Source organism: Macaca thibetana, chromosome 3, assembly GCF_024542745.1.
Source record: "Macaca thibetana thibetana isolate TM-01 chromosome 3, ASM2454274v1, whole genome shotgun sequence".
Taxonomy (NCBI): Eukaryota; Metazoa; Chordata; class Mammalia; order Primates; family Cercopithecidae; genus Macaca; species Macaca thibetana.
Genome location: NC_065580.1, coordinates 519330 through 540901, shown reverse-complemented (window position 1 = coordinate 540901; position 21572 = coordinate 519330). Strand labels below are relative to the sequence as shown.

General features: G+C 46.5%; 2 protein-coding genes across 3 annotated transcripts in view; one reads left to right on the top strand and one right to left on the bottom strand.

The window, feature by feature from the left end:
* The window catches only part of ESYT2 (extended synaptotagmin 2), a 102290-nt gene extending 99345 nt beyond the window's left edge, over positions 1–2945 (bottom strand). Inside the window, exon 1 of one of the 2 annotated variants that reach the window (XM_050785713.1) lies at positions 2409–2945. In XM_050785713.1, the coding sequence (XP_050641670.1) occupies positions 2409–2882 (474 nt within the window). In that variant the 5' untranslated portion in view covers positions 2883–2945. The remainder of the gene's footprint in view (positions 1–2408) is intronic. The other variant, XM_050785714.1, reaches the window with a different exon arrangement.
* The window catches only part of DYNC2I1 (dynein 2 intermediate chain 1), an 850736-nt gene that overhangs the window by 718533 nt on the left and 110631 nt on the right, over positions 1–21572 (top strand).

Genomic DNA, 21572 nt, shown 5'->3' with positions numbered 1-21572 from the left:
CACTCCAGCCTGGCAACAGAGCAAGACTCCATCTCCAAAAAAAATAAAATAAAATAAAAGAATTTCAGTTCTTCAATATGGCAGCAATTGCATCTGTTTATGTATCACAAGAAAACAGTCTGTGTGGCCAGGCGCGGTGGGTCACGGCTGTAATCCCAGCACTTTGGGAGGCCAAGGCAGGCGGATCACGAGGTCAGGAGTTCGAGACCAGCCTGGCCAACATGGTGAAATCCTGTTTCTACTAAAAATACAAAAATTAGCTGGGCGTGGTGGCGCGCGCCTGTAATCCCAGCTACTCGGGAGGCTGAGGCAGGAGAATCGTTTGAACCCTGGAAGCGGAGGTTGCAGTGAGCCAAGATCATGCCATTGAATTCCAGCCTGGGGGACAGGGAGAGACTCTGTCTTAAAAAAAAAAAAAAAAAAAAAGAAAACAAAATCCGTGTTTCACAAAGATTTTTAACAAGCGAATTTGATATTGGCCAATAACCAAGTTCTATGAAAGTCAGCATCATCACTTCCTGCAAATTTCAGCATTGATTACGTTGCTGTTTTGGTAATGGATGGTAATGGACTCTATTTTTAGCTACTTTTTAACATTATGCATCGTAGTGTAATATAGACACAAAATGTCACTTTAAAGTCCTTTTCCATTTCCAAAGTGCACCTCTTCTGTTCTTAAGTTTTTCCCACCTCGGTTCCTCTAACTTCCCGTTTTCTACACGACCCTCAATTTTTCCCACTGCTAGCAAAAAGCTGTACCATGCCAGTTACCTTGGTTCTCCAAATACGACTGTCCCTCATGCTCACCACGCATCGGCAGAACTGTGCATTCCCAAGTCCCTTACATTATATTCTTACTTCAGTTGCAATCTGTCGTCACAAAGTAGCATCTACTATCTTCTTGTCCCGGGCACGCCTCCTTTCTAATTCTTGTTTGCCATCTGTGTCATGCTTTACTTCTCACTGGAAACAGGGACCTTTTCTCCTCTAAGGGAAAATGACCCTTCCGAAACCCACTGCTGGCCACCTTCACCCCAAAGTTTACATTAAGCCTAATGGAAGCATCATTAAAATCCTCTTTCTTGCAGTGTGAAACTGTGACGCCAAGTCATGGCTAAGAAAGAATTAGGGAACGACCAGAAAAAGATATGAAGCCAATTCTTCGTGTCTATAGTCCATAAATATATGGGGTAAAGAATTGCCAGAGTTAAAAATGAAATAACACTATGACTCTTGCTATTGCTGCAACTCTTCCAAAACTTCGTGCCACACACACACATTCACACTGGATTCAGGTCGACCCCATATAAAAATGCTCAGTCTCACAATTATACTTGCAAAAAAGTGAAACAATCTTTCAATTATCTAATATCTCCACATCTTTCGGGAGATACTCACTGCCCTTGAAATGTGTCAGACACAACCAAGACATGAGTGAGTCCTCTCGGGTAGAAGAAAAAGTTAACTTCTCCCCCACCAGCTGTCATTACATTTTTTTTAAACCAAGAGAAGGAAAAGCTGAAGCCACCTGGAGCATTTCCAGGCCGGCAGGGCGTTGGGAAGGAGCACGAGAATCGCGCTGGGCGCTCTGAGAGCCGAACCGGCCGCTCAGGCCCCTAAGGAGACCCCGCGGGCGGCACCAGAAGGAAGCGCGCGCTCCGGCAGCGCCGCGGCCGAAGAGGGGGCGCCACGCCCGGTACCTGCCGCTGGCGCTCGGGGTCCGCAGGCCGGGGGAGGGAAACGGGCTTTGTGAGGAGGAGTCTCCAGGAAGCCGCGCGGGACAGCGAGGGCAGACGCGCCCAGGACCCGGAGCCTGGGCGGGCGGGGAAGCGGAGACCGGGGACGCCCGACTCGGACGGCGGGAAGGCACGGAGCACTCAGGACTCGGGCGGGAGCGGAGGGCGGCGGCCCCAGGCGGACAGGTTCACAGGGAGTGGGCCGGAGGCTGGGGCGGGGCTGGGGTCTGCACTCGCCCGAGTGGGCAGGTCGCGGGCAGGAGAGCGCCTGCGTGGACAGGCTGGGAGTCGGGGCTGGGGGTCGGGGCGGGGCGGGGTCTGCAGTCACCTAGGCTGGCAGGTCGCAGGAACAGCGCCGGGGGTCGGGGCTGGGGTCTGCAGTAGCCCAGGCGGGAGGGGAGCGCCTGCCTGGACCGGGGTAGGTGGGGGACTACGAAGGCGGGAGTCGGGGCGGGGCTGGGGTCTGCGAACTCGCCCAGGCGGCAGGTCGCGGGAAGGGGAGCGCCTGCCTGGACCGGGGTGGGTGGGGGACTACGAAGGCGGGAGTCGGGGCGGGGCTGCGGTCTGCGAACTCGCCCAGGCGGCAGGTCGCGGGAAGGGGAGCGCCTGCCTGGACGAGGAGGGATCGGGACCGGGGGCCAGGGGTCCGGGCGGGCAGGGGTCTGCACTCACCCAAGCGGGCAGGTCGCAGGCGCGCACCCCCAGGCGCACGGCGCGCTCCTCGTCCTCCAGCAGCGCCAGCGCGCGGCACAGGCGCAGGGCCTTGAGGCCGCGGCTGCGGCGGCACCAGGCGAGCAGGGCGAGCGCCAGCAGCACCCAGCTGAAGCTGAGCCCCAGGTAGCCCAGCGCGTACACGGGCAGCAGCAGCGCGAAGCTCCGCGCCAGCTGCGCCAGCAGCCCGGGCAGCTCCAAGCTCAGCACGCCCCCGGGGTTCTCAGGCGCCGCGCGGCCCCCAGCCCCGCCGGCGCCCGCCTCCGGGCCCTCGCCCCGGGCGCCGCTCATCGCCCCGCCGTGCCGCGCTGCCCTCCCGGCCGAGGCGGGCTGGGTGCTCGCGCTGATCCCGGGCGGCTCAGCCCCGCGCCAGCGCCCCTCTGAGGGGACGCGGCTCCGCCGCACGCCCGCCTCTTCCCGGGACGGCGACGTCATCACGCGGGGCGGGAGCGGCGTGGGCCTGAGGCTGGCACGTCACCGGGAGTGGGCGGGGTGGATGTGACGTCATCGCGCGAGGCGGGCCGTGGGCTGGGTCGATGACTACTGGAGTGGGCGGGGCAGGCGCACGACGTCATCACGCGGGGCGCTGTGTCTCGGCTGGCGGGAGTCGGGACCGGGAAGGAGAATGCTTGTTGTGTGGGTCGGGCGCGCCTGCGTCCTCTCCGAGCCCCAGCCCCACAGGGCACCCTCCCCACTCGCCGGTGGCCTCGGAGCCCGCGGGCGGTTCTGGCGCGGCGTCGCGCCGCGGCGTGGGACTCCCGAGGCGGCTTCCGGGTGCGTGGCTGCGCTCTTCGAGGCGCGGGAAGTTGCCGTCGTCAAACCGAAGACTGACCGGCCCTGGGAGCTGCTGGCAGGCGTGGGGGTGCGCGGCCGCTGAGCGCGTCCGGGGTGGCGGGGGGATGAGAGGGCGGCGGCCCTGTTTGCGGTAACTCCCGGGCCACGAGGACCGGTGACGAGGGCGCCCGCCGGAGGTCAGACGGGCGTTGCTGGCGGGAGTCCTCCAGTATTTCTTCGGTGTGAGGTTGCGTAGCCAGTGTGCACGGTTGTGGCTTTTGCGCAGTCTCTCGGGATGGTCTTGTTATCCGGCATTCCGGCGGGAGAACGCTGCCTCTGTGGCCCTTCCCACCTTGCTTGTCAGGGTTTTAAACACGAACGTCTCCGTTGTGAGCCTGACAACTCTCACACAGTTCAGTTGGCTTTAAGATGCCTTTAATCCCAAAACCCCTCCCTGAGGGGTGTGGTAGTGCCGGGCAAAGACCACCGCAAGCGCCCAAGGGACGCTGTTGACACCCGGGAACTCACCCCGGGCACCACGCGGCTTCGCCAAAGGTGTTAATACTGTGGCCAACTATTAATAGCTGTTTCAGACGACTAATTTTGGGCCTTGCCTGTGATTCCTGAGATCATTTTTCAGTTAACTCAAAAACACGACTATTGATCACTTTATTTTCCAGTGAATTCAATCGAGATAATTTGTTTTGAAATCTCTTTCAAGGAAACTTCAAGCCAAACAGTAGCAAAGAACATCCTACTTGACTCTTTTTGAGCATATTCAGTGAATTCCAAGGAAATTTTCAGTGAATTTGTAACAGAGTAGGGCCCTGGCAGGTACTGAATGAGTAAACAAATGCCCAGAAGAAGCAGGGTCACCTTTCCATGGGAATCTCTCTCCCCTCATTCCTGTGTCTGCAAAATTTTGTGTGCATATGTATGTGGAGATTATATCACATAGGTAAAACATTGCAGAGTCTAAACGCTCAACTCCAGGCAAGGGCAGTAAACCCCAAGCAAGAGATGGAAGTGGTTTCCTTTTTCTTAATCTTCACAGTCCCTGGTTTGCTGCAGCAGCAAATTATATTATGTAGATTGTAAATATGCGACCGGTTAATGCTCCTAACACCACCTTTCATTCAAAACTAAACCTCAACACAAAAGCAAGTAATTGCCTTGTTGACACAGAAAGGAGCCTGAGCTTTTCTTTTGCAGCTTTCCTCTACTGGAAAATTGTAGGTTCATATCCTACAAAGACTTGCATAAACATAAGTCCCGTAAAAAATTCTGTAATCCCAGCACTTTGGGAGGCGGAGGAGGGCGGATCACGAGGTCAGGAGATCAAAACCATCCTGGCTAACATGGTGAAACCCCGTCTCTACTAAAAATAATGAGAAATTATCTCGGCATGGCGGCACGCACCTGTAGTCTCAGCTGCTCCAGAGGCTGAGGCAGGAGAATTGCTTGAACCCGGGAGGCGGAGGTTGCCGTGAGTCGAGATCGCGCCACTCACTGCACTCCAGCCTGGGTGACAGAGTGAGACAACGTCTCAAAAAAAAAAAAAAAAAAAAAAAAAAAAATTCCTGTGCCATGTGCCATCCAGTGGTTGACGCAAGGATGTAAACTAGATTGAAGAGAATTTCCCGTGTTGCATACCAGTCAGCCCGAGTGTCCTCAGCTTCTCTCTGTGAGTCCCGGGCTTCCAGCCACTCCCTGTGGTTAATTGCCTGCAGAAAGCAGATCGTAAGGTCCTACCACAGTTCAGTCTTACAGGTGTCCAGTCTGACTGCAGGTCCAGCTCGGCTCTTAGATTTTTGCTAACGTTATAACCCCTCAATCTCCTATGATCTTTCATGTCCCCTCCATCGTTTCCTTCTTGTAACAAGAAAAAGTCTTGTAAACAAGGAAAAGTGCTGCTTTCTCTGGAGTGTCATTCCGAGTGCTCCGGTGCACAGCTGCGAAGTTCCAGCCTCCTGGTTTCAGAGGAAAGTGCTGTCTTCTGCTTAGGTTCAACTCTTCCTGCTTTTGGGTCCTCCCCAACACCTCTAAATATGTCTCATTGTGGAGGATGGGAGCACGTGCTCTGCATCTCTTCCTTTTGGAGGTTATACCAGCAAATTAAATACACTGGGGACAGTGAAAGCCAGGTTTCTTGCTGTTGGAGAAGGTAAAAACATGGAAGAGGGAAGGCTAAAAAGAACACTGAGGAATTGGATTGGAACTGGAAGTGGTAGTATGAACTCATTTTTAAAAATATATATAGATAGATATAAAGATTGTTGTGTGTGTGTGCAGGCATGTGTAGGTATATGTGCATATAAACACAGAAATACTTTCTAGTTCTGTCTGCTGAGTATCTAGACACAATGGTACCCCAGTACCAATGATCACAGGTAGCCCCTGGATCTTAAATTCTAAATAAGATTTTCCAACAAAAGGAATCAGGACTCCTTGGAGAAATGGTTAATTTCAGGGCTGGAGTGAAAGTAGGAGATGATCCTGAAATATTTTGTTGTTCAAGGAAGTGAAGAAGTGCTCAAAGATTCACAGGAGATCAAAGGACATGGAAAGTAGCTGGCGGGAGTTCTTGCTGGTGAAATCTAGGACAATTTGAGCAACAAAACAAAGAATGATACTGGCAGATTACCACTGAGTGAGCAAAATAGTCCACACTGATGTAGATAAACCAGTGATGAATGCAGGGAAAAGAATAGTGGAGAAGGGGAGGTTCTTTATAGTAGAATGTGAACTAATAAATGAAGAAGGAATTACGAGAATAGAAATCATCTTTTACCAATCACTGTAGTGGGGTTGTTGCAGGAGTGAGCTATGAATGGAGGTTCAGGGAGGTAGGTGGAGATTTGATGAGGAATGAGAGTGGATATCTTTCTTCAGCATACTTTTCCATTACAAAGAGGAAAATTGAGACTTTCTGGTGGGAAACGCCAGCAGACACCAGCATGGCCAGGTAATGAGGCACCTGTCACCAGTGGAGAAAAGTTGAAACTGAGTCCCCGTGTGGTATGCTGAGAAGAGCACACCAGCATGCCCGACACTTTTCTGCCAGAAACCATGGCCTCAGTCTAGCCTAGGGAATATCAGGCAGACCCAGAAGGAAGGCCATTCTGTTTTCTTTATTACTGTCATGAGCCAGGAACAATGGCTCACGCTTTGGGAGGCTGAGGCAGAAGGATCACTTGAGGCTGGGAGTTCAAGACCAGCCTGGGCAACGTAGTAAGACTCCATCTTTACAAAAAAAAAAAGATCTTAAAATTGCCCTGGCATGGTGGCATGAGCCTGTAGTCCCAGCTACTAAGGAGGCTGAGGCAAGAGTATTGCTTGAGCCCAGGAATTCAAGGCTGCAGTGAGCTATGACTGCACCACTGCAGTCTCTCCTGAGTGACAGGGAAACCCTTTCTCAAATGAATAAATAAATTGTCATAAGAGACAGGATGAGACTAAGAATTGTTCCAGATCGTATGAGACTGAGGAGACGTAACAACGCCTTGCCATGTATGTTCCTGGGAGGTCCCAGACATGGGACAAGAAGTGTGGGCACAGTTGGTGAAGCTTGGGTGGGATCTATGGGTTGGACAATGTGTTGATACTGATTTCTCCATTGGGAGGATTGCGTAGTGGAGGTGATCCTTGTTTTTAGAGTATTTGGGGGGTGCCATGGTTTGAATGTGTCCCTTCCAAAATTCAGATGTTGAAACTGAATGGCCAAGGCCCAGTGTGGTAGCTCACCGGTAATCCCAGCACTTTGGGAGGCTGAGGCAGGAGGATCGCTTGAGCCCAGGAATTCAAGACCAGCCTGGGCAACACAATGGGACCCAGTCTCTACAAAAAATTTAAAAATTACCTTGGCATGGTGGCATGTGCCTGTAGTCCCAGCTATTCAGGAGGCTGAGGTGGACCTTGGCATGGTGGCATGTCCCTGTACTCCCAGCTATTCAGGAGGCTGAGGTGGGAGGATCACTTAAGCCCAGGAGATCAAGACCGCAGTGAGCTCTGGTCACATCACTGCACTCCGGCCTGAGCTACAGAGTGAGACCCTATCTCAGAAAAAAAAAAGAAAAAGAAACTTAGTGGTCAGTGTGATGGTATAAGGAGGTGAGGCCGTGAGGTGACTAGGCCATGAGGCTCCTCCCTGTGGATGGAGGTAGTGACCTTGCAGACAAGGTTTCTGGCCAAGTGAGCACTCAGCACTCCTCCCCTCACCAATAAGGTGCTGTCTTGGAAGCAGAGGAGCCCTCACCAGACATCGAACCTCTTGGTATTTTGATCTTGGATTTCCCAGCCTCCAGAATGGTAACAAACAAATTTCTGTTCTTTATAAATTACCCTATCTCAGGTACTTTGTTATAGCAGCATGTGGGTGAAGGATTACCTTGGTGCCGAGGCAAGAGACTGAAGGCACAAACTGTTTCAGTATAATAAAGAAAATAGTTAAAATAAGAATAGTTATAATACAAATTAGATATAGAGATGATCATGGACATTATCAATCATTAGTATAAACATTAATCATTAGCTTTTACTATTACTCTTTGTTGTATTACTTATATTACCAAGGAATAACCGGCGGGTATAGGGTCAGGTACTGAAGGGACATTGTGAGAAGTGAGCTAGAAGGCAAGAGGTGGGCCCTCTTTTCACGCCTGCATAAGGGCCGCTTGAGGGATCCTTGGTCAAGTGGTAACAACAGTGCCTGGGAAGGCACCTATTACTTAGCAGACCGTGAAAGGGAGTCTCCTTTCCTTGGAGGAGACAGGGAACACTCTGCTCCACCAGCTTCTTGTGGGAGGCTGAATATTATCCAGGCCTGCCCGCAGTCATGCGGAGGCCTAAACCTCTCCCTGTGATGCTGTGCTTCAATGGTCACACTCCTTGTCCACCTACATGTCCCTCCAGTACTCCTGGTTCCTCTTTGAAGTTCTTAGAAGATAGTAGAAGAAACAGTGAAAGTCTTAAAGTCTTTCTTATAAGTGCGTAGAAGAAAATGCTGACATATGCTGCCTTCCATCTCTGCTTCAGCTACCTAAAAGGGAAGGGCCCCCGTCCTATGATCACGTGACTTGCCTGACCTTATCAATCACTTGGACGACTCACCCTCCTTACCCTGTCCCCTTGTCTTGTATTCAGTAAATATCAGCACACCCAGACATTCGGGGTCACTACCGGTCTCTGCGTCTTGGTGGTAGTGGTCCCCTGGACCCAGCTGTTTTCTCTTTATCTCCTTATGTCTTTATTTTCTATAATCTCTCGTCTCTGTACACGGGGAGAACACCCGCTAAGCCCTGTAGGGCTGGACCCTACAGCAGTGCAAAATGGGCTAAGATAGGAAGTGGTGAATAATCATATTTGAAGCTCTTTCTCAAATGATTCAGAAAAAGACTAATGATAATGAATGTCTGTGTGTAGATAGATGATAGAGAAAAGTGGAGCAATGTGTGAGGCTAGCAATGGGAGTCTGGGTGGTGGAGATAAGAGAGTTTTGTTTTTGTTTGTTTGTTTGCTTTTTTTTTTTTTAAGATGGGGTCTTGCGGCCAGGCATGGTGGCTCATGCCTGTAATCCCCGCACGTTGTGAGGCCGAGGTGGGTGGATCACCTGAGGTCAGGAATTCAAGACCAGCCTGGCCAACATATTGAAACTCTATTTCTACTAAAAATACAAAATTTGGTGGGTGTGGTGGTGTGTGCGTGTAATCCCAGCTACTCGGGAGGCTGAGGGAGGAGAACCACTTGAACCAGGGAGGCAGAGGTTACAGTGAACAAAGATGGTGCCACTGCACTCCAGCCTGGGCAATGAGAGCAAAACTTCGTCTCAAAAAAAAAAAAAAAAAAAAAAGATGAGGTCTTGCTATGTTGCCCAGGCTGGTGTTATACTCCTGGGTTCAGGCAGTCCTCCCACCTTGACCTCCCAAAGTTCTGGGATTTCAGGTGTGACTCACCACGCCCAGCCAGAGACAAGGGAGCTTTTTATACTTGCATATGTTCCCTAAGTTTGAAATTATTTCAAAATTTATTTTTAAAGCCCATATTTCAATCAAATGGCCAATTAAAAATGCATATTTGATTGAATCTCTTCCCTGCTTATAAAATACTTCCTTTTCTGAAGGTATGAAGTTAAAGCTCCTTAGTGTGACAGAGCTTTTCAAAATGTGACCAGACTTGTCTGGCCACAATTCCAGCCACTTTCCTATGTGGTGTCATGCTGCCAGTTATTCTCAAATCACTGGATATGGTTTGGATGTCTGTCCAAATCTCATGTCGAACTGTGATTCCCAATGTTGGAGATGGGGTCTGGTGGGAGGTAATTGGATCATGGGGGCGGATCCCTCATGAATGCTTTTGCACCATCCCCTTGGTGTTGAGTGAGTTCTCGCTCAGTTAATTCACGTGAGATCAAGTTGTTTGAAAGAGTCTAGGAACTCTCCCTTCTCTCTCTTGCTCCCTCCCTCACTATGGGACGTGCCTGATCCCACTCTACCTTCTGCCATGAGTAAAAGCTACCTGAGGTCTCACCAGAAGCTGAGCAGATGCTGGCACTATGCTTGTACAGTCTGCAAAACCCTGAGCCAATTAAACCTCTTTACTTTGTAAATTACCCAGCCTCAGGTATGTCTTTACAGCGACACAAAACGATCTAACATACCATCTCTGTGCCTGGACATTCTTCTTGTTGTCCTGTTGGTGAACTGCTGTTCACATTTCAAAGTCCAATGTGTGTGTGTCCACCTCTGGGACGGCTTTTGTGTTGTCTTCCTCCCCACAGCAGTCATTTCTGTACCTTGTGCTCGTCACTGAGATCACCATATCTACTGAATACAGCTCCGCTTCTTTGGGCTTGTCTCTTTTTGGAGATGGTGGTCCTCAGGAGCCCCAGAGGCAGCCCTGTGCATATGAGGGGGATCCCCAGTATTCTTGGGGGAAGTTTGAATTTGATGGTACATATTAGAATCCCCAACTAAAGCCATATGTCAAGTCACAAGCTCCATTTTAGTTTTTATCAGTAATGAGGATGATATTTTGCGTGGCTTAGCAAATGCCAAATGCATGGGTCCTCTACTTGGGTCTTCTAAGGTGAAGTCAAGGTGTTGGCTGAGCTTGTTCTCATATGGAGCTCAGGATCCTCTCCTAAGCTCGTTTAGTGCATTGGCAGAGTTCAGTTCCCTACAGGGTTGTGGGACTGAGGTCCCACTTCATGCTGGCTCTTGGCCTTCCGTGTGGCCCTCCACAGGCCTCTCACAACACGGTGTTTGCTTCGTCTTCTTCCAGGACAGCCCATGTGTTCTCTCTGACATGTTGGCTTTGTTTTTTTAAGATCAGGCCCACCAGGATCATCTCCCGTTTGACTAATTCAAAGCCAACTGATTAGTAGACTAATCACAGGAGTGACAGCACATCACATTCACAGGTTCTGCCCACCCTCAAGGAGAGAGGACTATCAAGAGCGTAGACCAAAGGGGAGACTTCTACCTGCACAACCTCGTAATTGGTAGAGAGAAGAGGAGCATTGACTGGCCCTCTGAAATTCCAAAAAGTACTTCAATTATGGTTTTTCTGTAATAGTGGATAATTTATAAATTTATAAAACAGGGTTACAATTTTGTCATTCCATACATTTTCATCTTTCCTAAATGCTTATAATTCAGGTAATAATGTACAATGACCATAATAATAAAATTATTAATAACTTTAATAACTGAGAGTCCATTCTCACATGGCTATAAAGAAATACCTGAGATTGGGTAATATATAAAGAAAAGAGGTTTAATTGGCTCACAGTTCCTCAGGCTGTACAGGAAGCATGGCAGCTTCTGCTTCTGGGGAGGCCTCAGGGAGCTTCCAGTCATGGCGGAAGGGAGAGTGGCAGCGGGCATCTTATGTGGCAGGAGGAACAGGACCTAGAGAGAGGGGGAAGGAGCCACACTTTTAAACAACCAGGTCTCACGAGAATGCACTATCGGGACACGGTACCAAGGGAATGGTGCTAAATGATTCATGAGAAACCACCCTGTGGGCCAGTCACTGCCCACCAGGCCCCACCTCCAGCCCTGGGGATTGCAATTCAACATGGATTTGGGCAGGGACACACATCCCAACCGTGTCGATAACATTTACTGAGTGCTTGCTTGCGCTAGGCACCATGCTGGACTCTACATAATTACTCGTTTAATCTTCACAGTTGCTCTGCAGCGTGGCTCCCATTTTTACAGAAGAGGAAATGGAAGTACGATGTAGTCAAACAAATTGCCCAAATTCACATAGCTACTGAGAGGCCATCAGGGTTATGGACTCAGGCAACTGGACTCCACTGCCAGTGTTAGGCCAATTCGAGATCCTGCCACTTTGTGTAATTATCTTGCTTGTGTTAACATTGTAGGTAGGCTTCGTGCAGTACTGTGCATACAGACATTATGCTAATATAACTGTAACACCTGACTGCAAAACCCAAAGAGGATGGGAGAGGAAGGTGGTTGCTTTTTTTTTCTTTTTTTTAAAGAGATGGGATCTCTGGCCGGGCGCAGTGGCTGGCGCCTGTAATCCCAGCACTTTGGGAGGCCAAGGCGGGCAGATCACGAGGTCAGGAGATCAAGACCTTCCTGGCTAACACAGTGAAACCCTGTCTCTACTAAAAATACAAAAAAAAAAAAAATAGCCGGGTGTGGTGGCGGGTGCCTGTAGTCCCAGCTACTCGGGAGGCTGAGGCAGGAGAATGGCGTGAACCCATGAGGTGGAGCTTGCAGTGAGCCGAGATCTCACCACTGCACTCCAGTCTGGGCGACAGAGCGAGACTCTGCAAAAAAAAAAAAAAGGAGAGAGAGATGGGGTCTTGCTCTGTCAGCCGGGCTGGAGTGCAGCCCCCACCTCAAACTTGGCTCACTGCAGCCTCAGCCCCAAACGCGGCTCACTGCAGCCCCAGCCTCTTGGGTTGATCCTCTTGCCTCATCCTGAGGCAGCTGGAACTGCAGGCACATCTCACCACACCCGGCTAATTGAAAAAAGAGTTTTAGTGGAGACTGGTCTTACTGTGTCACCCAGGCTAGTCTCGAACTCTTGTGCTCAAGCAATCCTCCTGCCTCAGCTTTCCAAAGTGCTGGGATTACAGGTGTGAGCCACCTCACCCTGAGGTGGTTGACTTTTGTAACAAACTTGCTTGTTATTGGGAAAAAATGGTTTTTGGCCAGGCGCAATCCCAGCACTTTGGAAGGCTGAGGTGGGAGGATCAAGACCAGCCCCGGCAACGAGGTGAGACAGTGTCTACAAAAAAAGTCAGAAATTAAGAAAAAATGGTTTTGGCAGGGCATGGTGCTCACGCCTATAATCCCAGCACTTTGGGAGGCCAAGGCAGGTGGATGCCTTGAGGTCAGGAGTTCAAGACCAGCCTGGCCAACATGGCAGAAACCCTGTCTCTAGGAAAAATACAAAATGTAGCCAGGCCTGGTGGTGGGTACCTGTAATCCCAGCTCCTCGGGAGGCTGAGGCAGGAGAATTGCTTGAACCCAGGAGGCGGAGGTTGCAGTGAGCTGAGATCACCACTGCACTCTACCCTGGGTGACAGAGCAAGACTCTGTATAAAAAAAAAATGGTTTTGATTGTTTCTATCATAAATTATATATCATGCAATTATAAACTAGTTTATAGTCTGCTGAGGGAGATGGAAATTAGTGTTTAACATTATACAAAAGAGGACCTGGGAGAACGCTCACACACGAATCAGATATTGGCCCCAGTGGTGGAGGTTTTCAGTGGAGTGGTGCTGGGCTGACCCTCTGGAGACCAGTGGGCCTCGGCCTGTTGTGAGCTGCAGGGACGCCTGCTCCAGGCCGACAAGAGCCTGTGCTGGGGCCGTGTGGCCGGAAAGAGCACCATGCTTTATCGGGAACCACAGCCAGCCCACAGGCTGGAGCAGAGAGCGATGCCCACGGAGGCCACAAGCCTCCTGACTGTCCCTGGGTTCCACCCCCTCTCCACCAGCCCATCCTGCAACATGCAACCACAGCGTGCTTTTCCCATTTCAGTGACTTAAATTTTAATCTTTGTATCACAACATTCCAGGTCCTTTACAAATGTGATCATGCCTACTTTTCAGCCTCATCTCCAATTGTCCCCCAACTCCCAGTCACAAAACACATGCCGTGTACCATAGATTGTAGGTCTGCAAATATATATATATATATATATATATATATTTGACAGAGTCTTGCTCTGTCACCCAGGCTAGAGTGCAGTGGTGCGATCTCAGCTCACTGCAACCTTCACCTCCCAGGTTCAAGCAATTCTCCCCACTCACTCAGCCTCCTGAGTAGCTGGGATTACAGGCGTGTGCTACCATGCCCAGCTAATTTTTGTGTTTTTGGTAGAGACGAGGTTTCACCATGTTGGTCAGGCTAGTCCCAAACTCCTGACCTCAGGTGATTCTCCTGCCTCAGTCTTCCAAAGTGCTGGGGTTACGGGCGTGAGCCACCATGCCTGGCCCCACATAGTATTTTATTTAGTTTTCTATCTCTAGCATTGTATCACTTCCTAGGGTATCAAATGAACTCCTTATGTCAAAAAAATGAGGGAAGAAATATTATAAGATGGAATGTAACTGATTGGGAAATGAGTTCTTCAGAAAATAATTGTTCTAGGTCCTTCTCTAGTCCTAAATCCATTTATTCAGCAAATATAGTGGAGCACAGTGAAAAAGAAGATAGCGTCTCAAAGCTCTGGATGTTGCTCATTTGGGAAACTCTAGGTTGCTCTGTTTGGCAGTGAGGGAGTGCCGTAGAAGTGGGGTTGACATGAGGTTCACATTCTAGATGGTTCTGTCTGCTGGTGTGGGGAAGAATGGGCAGATGTAGGGTATAATTCAGAAGTCCTTTGATGGGAGCTTGTGACTGCCAGTGGAAGCTCAGGAAGCAGATCTTAAGAGCTAGACCTGGGGCATCCACGTCGTGTGTGACATTTCCAGATCCTATGGCTGGCAGGTTTCTGTTTGTTTGTTTTTTGAGATGGAATCTCGCTCGGTCACCCAGGCTAGAGTGAAGTGGCACGATCTCGACTCACTGCAAGCTCCACCTCCCAGGTTCAAGCGATTCTCCTGCCTCAGCCTCCTGAGTAGCTGGGACTACAGGCGCCCACCACCACGCCTGGCTAATTTTTATATTTTTAGTAGAGACAGGGTTTTACCATATTGGTCACGCTGGTCTCGAACTCCTGACCTTGGCCTCTCACAGCGCTGGCATTACAGGCGTGAGCCACTGCGCCCAGCCGAGGCTGGCAGTTTTATTCCTCACATTCAACCTCACATTCAACAAAGAGTAGGCAGCTCTTCTAGGGTCACCATTTCCTCAACTGACATAGTGTGACCTGGTTAGGAAGGTGGGCTTTACCATCAGCCCGTCCACCTGCCTGTCTGAGTGATCTTGGGCAAGCTAATTAGCCTTTCTGGCCTGCATTCTCCTCGTACACTTATGGCATGAGAATTAAGCGAATTACCAAATGGCCAGCACTGAGTTTGGTGCCTTGCTTGGAGCAGTCACTAAGTAAATGATAGCTGTCACAGACATCACCTTTCCTGCCTTCCTTTTCATTCATGTCAAGTGCTGACGAGTGGAAGTGAAGAAGGCCATAGTGACGTGTCTGACACCAGAGTGCAGGAAATGAGAAAGGCTTATTGGTTCTGTTCTTAATTTCTCTAAGACAAAGAACTGAGTTATTGGCCTTTGTGTCTGAAGCAAGTAGAAAGATACAAAACTGTAAGCTGATTCATAGTAGTATTTGAGTTAAAATAGTGTCTGCAAAGCAGGCACCATATTGTGTATCTGTATTTTCTGTCTACAGAAAGACCATGGAATCAAAGCACAGAGTGTTGTAGATGTCTACTCAGATGCTCCTTAACACAGGATTTGAGATTCTACTCTCTGTGAGGACAGTAAGTGGAATCTTCTCTAAGTAACACCCACACACTGGAGCAAATGCAGATTATATGAACAGCTAAGTATCAAACAGGATCTCCACTCCACCTTGCTGAAGGTTGGCTTTTTTTTTTTTTTTTTTAGACGGAGTCTCGCTCTGCTGGAGTGCAGTGGCACGATCTCAGCTCACTGCAGCCTCCACCTCCCGGGTTCAAGTGATTCTCCCACCTCAACCTCCTGGGTAGCTGGGACTAGAGGTGTGCACCACCATGCCTGGCTAATTTTTTTTTGAGACGGCATTTCGCTGTTGTTGCCCAGGCTGGGGTTCAGTGGCGTGATATCAGCTCACTGCAACCTCCGCCTCCTGGGTTCAAGCAATTCTCCTGCCTCAGCCTCCTGAGTAGCAGGGATTTCAGGCACCCACCACAACGCCTAATTTTTTTTTTTTTTTTTTTTTTTTGGTATTTTTAGTAGAGATGGGGTTTCACCATGTTGGCCAGGCTGGTCTCAAACTCCTGACCTCAAATGATCCACCCACCTCAACCTCCTAAAGTGCTGGGATTACAGGCGTGAGCCACTGCACCCAGCCTCATTTTTGTATTTTTTGTAGAGATGAGGTTTTGCTATGTTGGTCAGGCTGGTCTTGAACTCCTGACCTCAGGTGATCTACCCACCTTGACCTCCCAAAGTGCTGGGATTACAGGCTGAGCCACCATGCATGGCCAAGATTGGCTTTTATGTTTAAGCTAAACTACAAACTAAAACGTGACAGAGGCATATCTCAGTAGATTTAGAGGTTTACTTTGCTGAAGTTGAAGACATACCAGGGAAAAAGAGATACAAGTTACGGTAGGATCTGTGTCCTGTGCTTTTTCCAAAGAGGGTTTTGGGGACTTTAATATTTAAAGGGGAATGTGCAAGCAGGAGGGGAGGGAAAAAGGAAGGAGAAAGGAGAGAGGGTAGGCAATGAGGCACTGGTTACATTCCTGTGGGGCACTGGTCAGTGTGAATCTACTTTACATGTGAAAAGAAAGGAGTTGGGGGAAAATCAATCATGCATTCTTCTCCAGCTCAGTGGATCTATATTTTGCATGAAATAAAGTAAACATGTGAATTATAGCCATTGGTTTGGGAACAAAAGGAAGGCGCTCTCTCTCTCTCTCTCGCGCTCTCTCTCTCTCTCTCTCTCTCTCTCTCTCGTTCTTCTTTCATCTTGCAGGAAGTTTTTGCCTGACTCAGTTCCCAAGCTTAACTTTCCCCTTGGCATAGTGAGTTTGGCGTCCTGAGATTTTCCTTTCACAAAGGGAAATACATTTGAGATGTGGAATATTTGTCTTAATGTTTCTTTTCTCGCCTCTCTTGTGTTCGTTAACCAAAATGAGTGACTGAGACAATAATCTCAATCAATCTAGTTTACTAAGCCAGATCTGGAGGGCACCTTTGGGATAAACGTGGGTCACAGAGGCAGATGTGGTTACTGCCCCTGAGAGGTTTTCAGGAGGTCTCTTGTTTACTCATTTCCTTAAAGGGGGAGAGCACATGGGAATTGGGGTGGGTGGGTGATAAGGAAAATGGTCACATTCTTGTGAGACTTCATTTAGTGCTAGTAAATCTACGTTTTAAACGAGATGAGGTGAAAGTTTTAAGAAAAAAATTACTCCGTAAAGGAAGAATCAATTATGCAACCCTCTCTGGAGAGGTGGAGGAACAATTGCTCTCTCTTCTTTTTTTTTAATTGAGATGGAGTTTCACTCTTGTTGCCCAGGCTGGAGTGCAATCGTGCAATCTCGGCTCACCACAACCTCAACTTCCCAGGTTCAAGCGATTCTCCTGCCTCAGCCTCCTGAGTAGCTGGGATTACAGGCATGCACCACTACACCCAGCTAATTTTGTATTTTTAGTAGAGATGGAGTTTCTCCATGTTGGTCAGGCTGGTCTAGAACTCCCGACCTCGGATGATCCACCTGCCTCAATCTCCCAAAGTGTTGGGATTACAGGCATGAGCCACCATGCCCAGCCCAATTTCTCTCGTTCTATCTTTGTTTTGCACCTGGGAAGATCAACTTGTGTAAACCAAAAATAAAATTCTAAGGTCCCCCAACCATCTGGATGGACCTCTCCTCTTGGCCAAGGTCATTCCAAAGTTAACCTGAAAAATTCTTTCTGTCTCAATTTCTTTTCTGCTTGCTTTAAATCTGCTGTTACTTTTCTTCTGAGATAAAAATCACTGTTTGAAATGGAAGAACATTCCATGCTCATGGATAGGAAGAATCAATATCGTGAAGATGGCCATACTGCCAAGGTAATGTATAGATTCAATGCCATCCCCATCAAGCTACCAATGATTTTCTTCATAGAATTGGAAAAAACGACTTTAAAGTTCACATGGAACCAAAAAAGAGCCCGCATTGCCAAGACAATCCTAAGTCAAAAGAACAAAGCTGGAGGCAGCTACCTGACTTCAAACTATACTACAATGCTACAGTAACCAAAACAGCATGGTACCAAAACAGAGATATAGACCAATGGAACAGAACAGAGCCCTCAGAAATAATACCACACATCTACAACCATCTGATCTTTGACAAACCTGACAAAAACAAGAAATGGGGAAAGGATTCCCTATTTAATAAATGGTACTGGGAAAACTGGCTAACCATATGTAGAAAGCTAAAACTGGATCCCTTCCTTATACCTTATACAAAAATTAATTCAAGAGGGATTAAAGACTTAAATGTTAGACCTAAAACCATAAAAACCCTAGAAGAAAACCTAGGCAATACCATTCAGGACATAGGCATGGGCAGGACTTCATGTCTAAAACACCAAAAGCAATGGCAACAAAAGCCAAAATTGACAAATGGGATCTAATTAAACTAAAGAGTTTCTGCACAGAAAAAGAAACTACCATCAGAGTGAGCAGGCAACCTACAGAATGGGAGAACATTTTTGCAATCTACTGATCTGACAAAGGGCTAATATCCAGAATCTACAAAGAACTCAAACAAATATACAAGAAAAAAAAAAAAACCATCAAAAAGTGGGCAAAGGATATGAACAGACACTTCTCAAAAGAAGACATTTATGCAGCCAACAGACACATGAAAAAATGCTCATCATCACTAGCCATCAGGGAAATGCAAATCAAAACCACAATGAGATACCATCTCACACCAGTTAGAATGGCAATCATTAAAAAGTCAAGAAACAATAAGTGCTGGAGAGGCTGTGGAGAAATAGGCTGTGGAGAAATTTTACACTGTTGGTGGGACTGTAAACTAGTTCAACCATTGTGGAAGACAGTGTGGCGATTCCTCAAGGATCTAGAACTAGAAATACCAATTGACCCAGCCATCCCATTACTGGATATATACCCAAAGGATTATAAATCATGCTACTATAAAGACACATGCACACATATGTTTACTGTGGCACTATTCACAATAGCAAAGACTTGAAACCAACCCAGATATCCACCAATGATAGACTGGATTGAGAAAATATGGCACATATACACCATGGAATACTATTCAGCCATAAAAAAGGATCAGTTCATGTCATTGGAGGGACATGGATGAAGCTGGAAACCATCATTCTCAGCACACTATCACAAGGACAAAAAACCAAACACTGCATGTTCTCACTCATAGGTGGGAACTGAACAAGGAGAACACTTGGACACAGGAAGGGGAACATGACACACCAGGGCCTGTCATGGGGTGGGGGGAGGGGTGAGTGATAGCATTAGGAGATATACCTAATGTAAATGATGAGTTAATGGGTGCAGCAAACCAACATGGCACATGTATACATATGTAACAAACCTGCACGTTGTGCACAGGTACCCTAGAACTTAAAGTACAATAAAAAAAAATCACTGTTTGGATCTAACTGGTTTATTGTTGTTGTTTTTGTTGTTTTATAAACCAGTAAGTTTGTATTAATATCTCATGGCTAGAGTTCTGAAGTAAAAGCTATAAGATTTTTTTTGTATGTGTGTTGTGTATTTTTGGCCACAAGATACCAAATTGGTTTAAAGGTAAAGAGTACTTGTAAATTAAATAGTAAGTGCAAATGCTTCTCAAGTTCACATGACTTAAGTAAAATCTTTAATTGATAAGTTGGTTTTAAAATTATTGGTAAAGTAATATTAGTAATGGAGGAACTGGCAACATTTTTGTTTGCATTTATTGATCAAGTGGTTTCATACTTAACCCTGCAGAATACTATAAGGAGTCAAAATTTGCCGTAAGGGTTGTAAAACTCTAAATCAAGCCTAAAATAGAATGATTGTTGCTTGTGTAATTTTCGAAGACATTTAATATTGTAGGTTTAATGAAAACAGCTAAATCTCAAATTACTAGTAAAATGCCTATGCACTTAACTTTAACTTTATTGCTTAGGTAAATGCCTGCAATTCACAGGCTATACAGATGGTTAACAGGGAAATAACTTTAAATGATGACTATCACAGTTTTCATAAGTAATTACATAAACTATTAAATAAATTAATCAGGTAAGTGTAACGGAACAAATGCTTGTAAACTTGTCATAATTTATAATTTAAAGTTATATTAAATAATAAATATTAAATGTCTGGGATTTCCAATTTAAAAATTATAAGAGAACATTAAAAAATGGGTTCTTATTAAATGGTGAATAATTTTTGTCTACTTCAAAGGTTATCTAAAGGTTACATATAAAACCATGTAGGCTGGGCATGGTGGCTCATGCCTGTAGTTCCAGCACTCTGGGAGGCCAAGGCAGGCAGATCACTTGAGAGTAGGAGTTTGAGACCAGCCTGGGCAACATAGTAAAATCCCATCTGTAGAAAAATATGAAAATTAGCTGGGTCTGGTGGTGCACACCTGTAGTCCCAGCTGCTTGGGAAGCTGAGGCAGGAGAATCACTTGAACCTGGGAGGCAGAAGTTGTAGTGAGCTGAGATTGCACCACTGCACTCCAGCCTGGGCAGCAGAGCAAAACTCCATCTCAAAAATAAATAAATAAAACAAAACAAGGTAAAAGGAACCAAGAAACAGGAGAGTTGTAAAGAAAGTTATAGATATAAAGATATTTTTTGGTAAGAAGATAAAAGTAATTTTTTATGAGAAAGAATCTTATATGGTGAATTTTTGTCCTAAAATGAAATGGTTTTTCAAGAAAGAGGGATATTTAAGACACACCAGAAAGCTCAAGCATGTTGTGAATGGTCTATGTAAGTAGCAATACAGTTAGTAAAAAAAGGAAAATGTTAAAGTTACATAACTAAATTGACTATAATTAAAATAAATTATAATAGTCTTTATAGATATTGGACTCATTGAAATACACTTGTACAAAACTAAAGAATTGGTTAGAACAAGATTTTTTGAAAATACAGAATTACTCTTAATGCAAGAAGTCCTCAAGTTTTAAATTCTATAATCTGTTTCTCTTTGAAACATACTTCAGATTGATGTCTCAGAAGCACAACTTCTACTCTACCCTGCTGCTTCAGCTCTTTTGAGAAGGCCTGGGATAGTAACTCTCTCCTTCTCCTTTTGTTGGCTACTTTACCTTTTGTTGGCTTTTTAAAAATTAATAATCTAAGGTAAGGGAGATAATTTTTGAAAGCAGGCAAATGAAAAATCTTTTGGATCTTCCTTTGTCTGTATGTCTGTAATATCTGTATGTTTATATGTGTCATGTGAAAGTGATAGTTCACTACCAAACTATGTGAAAGAGTTCTCATTAATTGACTTAAAGAAAAGTAAGTGCTTATCAGACTCATAAAAAGCTCGCTCTGATGCCTTTTTGTTCACATCACTTTAGTAATATTTGGTAAGATTAATTTGGTAAATTTAATCTCAAAATTCTGTCCAGTAGTTAAAAATCTTAAAGTCATGTAATGTTAAATTAAGTAACCTCAGTTTTTTTCACTGGGAATTTGGGTTACTAAGAATTAAACTAGTAGGAGAGTAAGTGGTGTTTCTGGTGAAGTTTATACAAACACAAGGATGTGGCTTTTGCTAAAGAAAATGTATTTTTTTCTAGTTTAGAGACTATTTAAAAGTCACTTTATATAGTGACTCTTAAACCTTAAACTCTAACATTTCCTTTAAAATAAGGAAAAAATTATATAGATGAAACCAAATGGATACAGAAAAAAAAAAAAAGGCATGGAATGAGAAACCTTTGCCTCCTGGGTGGCCATGTGGTCACCCTTCTTAAGGAGCTGCAGCTGGGCTACATTCTGTTCCTGAAGGTAAAAGCTACCAGTGGGATTCAGAGAGAGATCATACTCATACTCCCAGGAAGTTAGCTCACTCACTGCATAAGGAAATTCAAAATAATAAAAAGCAAAATATTCATCCCTTGGTTATTGTTTTCTGTAATAGCTAAAGTGAAAGTACAACAGTGCTGGATTGGGCCTTAACACTGGACCATGCTCCCATGTGGATCTG